General features: G+C 31.5%; 1 protein-coding gene across 1 annotated transcript; it reads left to right on the top strand.

Moving 5' to 3' along the window:
• The first annotated feature begins 421 nt into the window (after window positions 1–421).
• LOC128857515 (uncharacterized) lies at window positions 422–1260 on the top strand. The gene is made up of 4 exons (XM_054093266.1): window positions 422–550; window positions 618–802; window positions 922–1075; window positions 1151–1260. Exons 2-4 carry the CDS (start codon window positions 647–649, stop codon window positions 1258–1260), a joined length of 420 nt encoding a protein of 139 aa, XP_053949241.1. The 5' UTR covers window positions 422–550; window positions 618–646.
• The last annotated feature ends 265 nt before the right edge of the window (window positions 1261–1525 follow it).

Raw genomic sequence — 1525 nt, 5'->3', positions numbered from 1 at the left:
TTGTGAATACTTGTATTAGAAATTAGCGAAATTATTAATTTTTAGTAAAAATTGCAATTTTATGGTGTATAGTTTCTTTTCACGCTCACTGTAAAGTATTTCAATTTACATTCAAAATTTAAAATATTCAATCAGTATTGAGGAGTCATCCAAATGGATACTATGTCAATCAGACTTACAAAGAAACTGGAAAACTGAACGACGCAGCACGTAAAATTCTAATAGATTCTATAGTAACTTGGCACTTGAGACATAAAATAAAACTTGGAAGAAAAGAATTTGAGCACATTTCTATTAAAATTGAAGAAACATTCAATGATGACAAGGTTTGTCTTTTATTTAAAACGATATTTTGATATTTTTATTTGGATATTTTCTACATAGGCAATGTATTTTAATTTAATTGGATCGCGGCCGTCAGGAAGATTGTATGACAAATATTATAATACTGCAAAACGTTTAAAGAGAACGGGTGAATTTGTTTATGAAAAAAGCAATATAGGTGGTGAATCCCCAAAAGCTGATATTTCAAACTGTGGAGAAGAAACAGGTATACTGAAGCCGAATTTTTCTACGTCTTATGTGTACCATTATCAACATTTTGATTTATTCCTTAGAAATTGCAAAGGCTCAAGATTGGCTAAAAATGTTTACGGAGCCGTGGAATGACGTGCAGGAAAATTGGCGAAAGTGTTTTAAAAAACGAAGACAAGAAATTCTAAGCACAAACGGTACACAAAACAAAATTTTTGAAGTCTTACAAAATTGGAAGCTCTTTTCACATTCATTGGGGTATAACCTGGTAAGTAAAGTGCTTATGATAATTATAAATAGGGCAACTCCTATAAAAATTTGAATGTTTTCCAAATTTTACGAATTACCATAGTACAATATATAGTAACAGTATCAATCTATTTTTAGATTCAAATCGATTTTAGTTATTTGCATCCACATTCCACATCCATCGTCGATAAATGGAAGACCTTTAATCTCAAAATTATCCCACTGCTAAAAACAAAGTTGACGGATCCGGCGCACTTGCAACAATTGGAAACAATAAAATCACAAGAAAAAGGTTTGTCAAGGCATTTACTCAAACATATATTTATTTATATTTACATATCTTTACTATTTCTAAACATATACATAGGTTCAGAACAGATCACTGCACTACTGCTTCATGTTTTGCTGCGTCCAACAATAAAACGAAAAGCAAATACCGCAAGAAAGATTTACCGGTCTACTATCAAAGATTCGTAGATGTCGTTTATTCTTCATGTTGTTACGGCAAATGATGTTGAAAACTGTTTAAACAAGCTGAAGACTTCCCTTTATGATCGCGGTGAGACCTTACAACCAATAATTATTGCAGTTGGCTCTAATTTATGTGACGCTACATTTTATGTTTACTTTGAAGAAATCAAATATGAGATGCCCTGTTTTTTGAGTGCGTTTGATACTTGCTTTAAGAAATTTCATGTCCTTCATTTAAAATACCCCAGTGATAGCTTAGAATTTTGGTTGT

This window comes from Anastrepha ludens, chromosome 3 (assembly GCF_028408465.1).
Source record: "Anastrepha ludens isolate Willacy chromosome 3, idAnaLude1.1, whole genome shotgun sequence".
NCBI lineage: Eukaryota > Metazoa > Arthropoda > Insecta > Diptera > Tephritidae > Anastrepha > Anastrepha ludens.
This window is presented reverse-complemented; position numbering and strand designations above follow the sequence as displayed.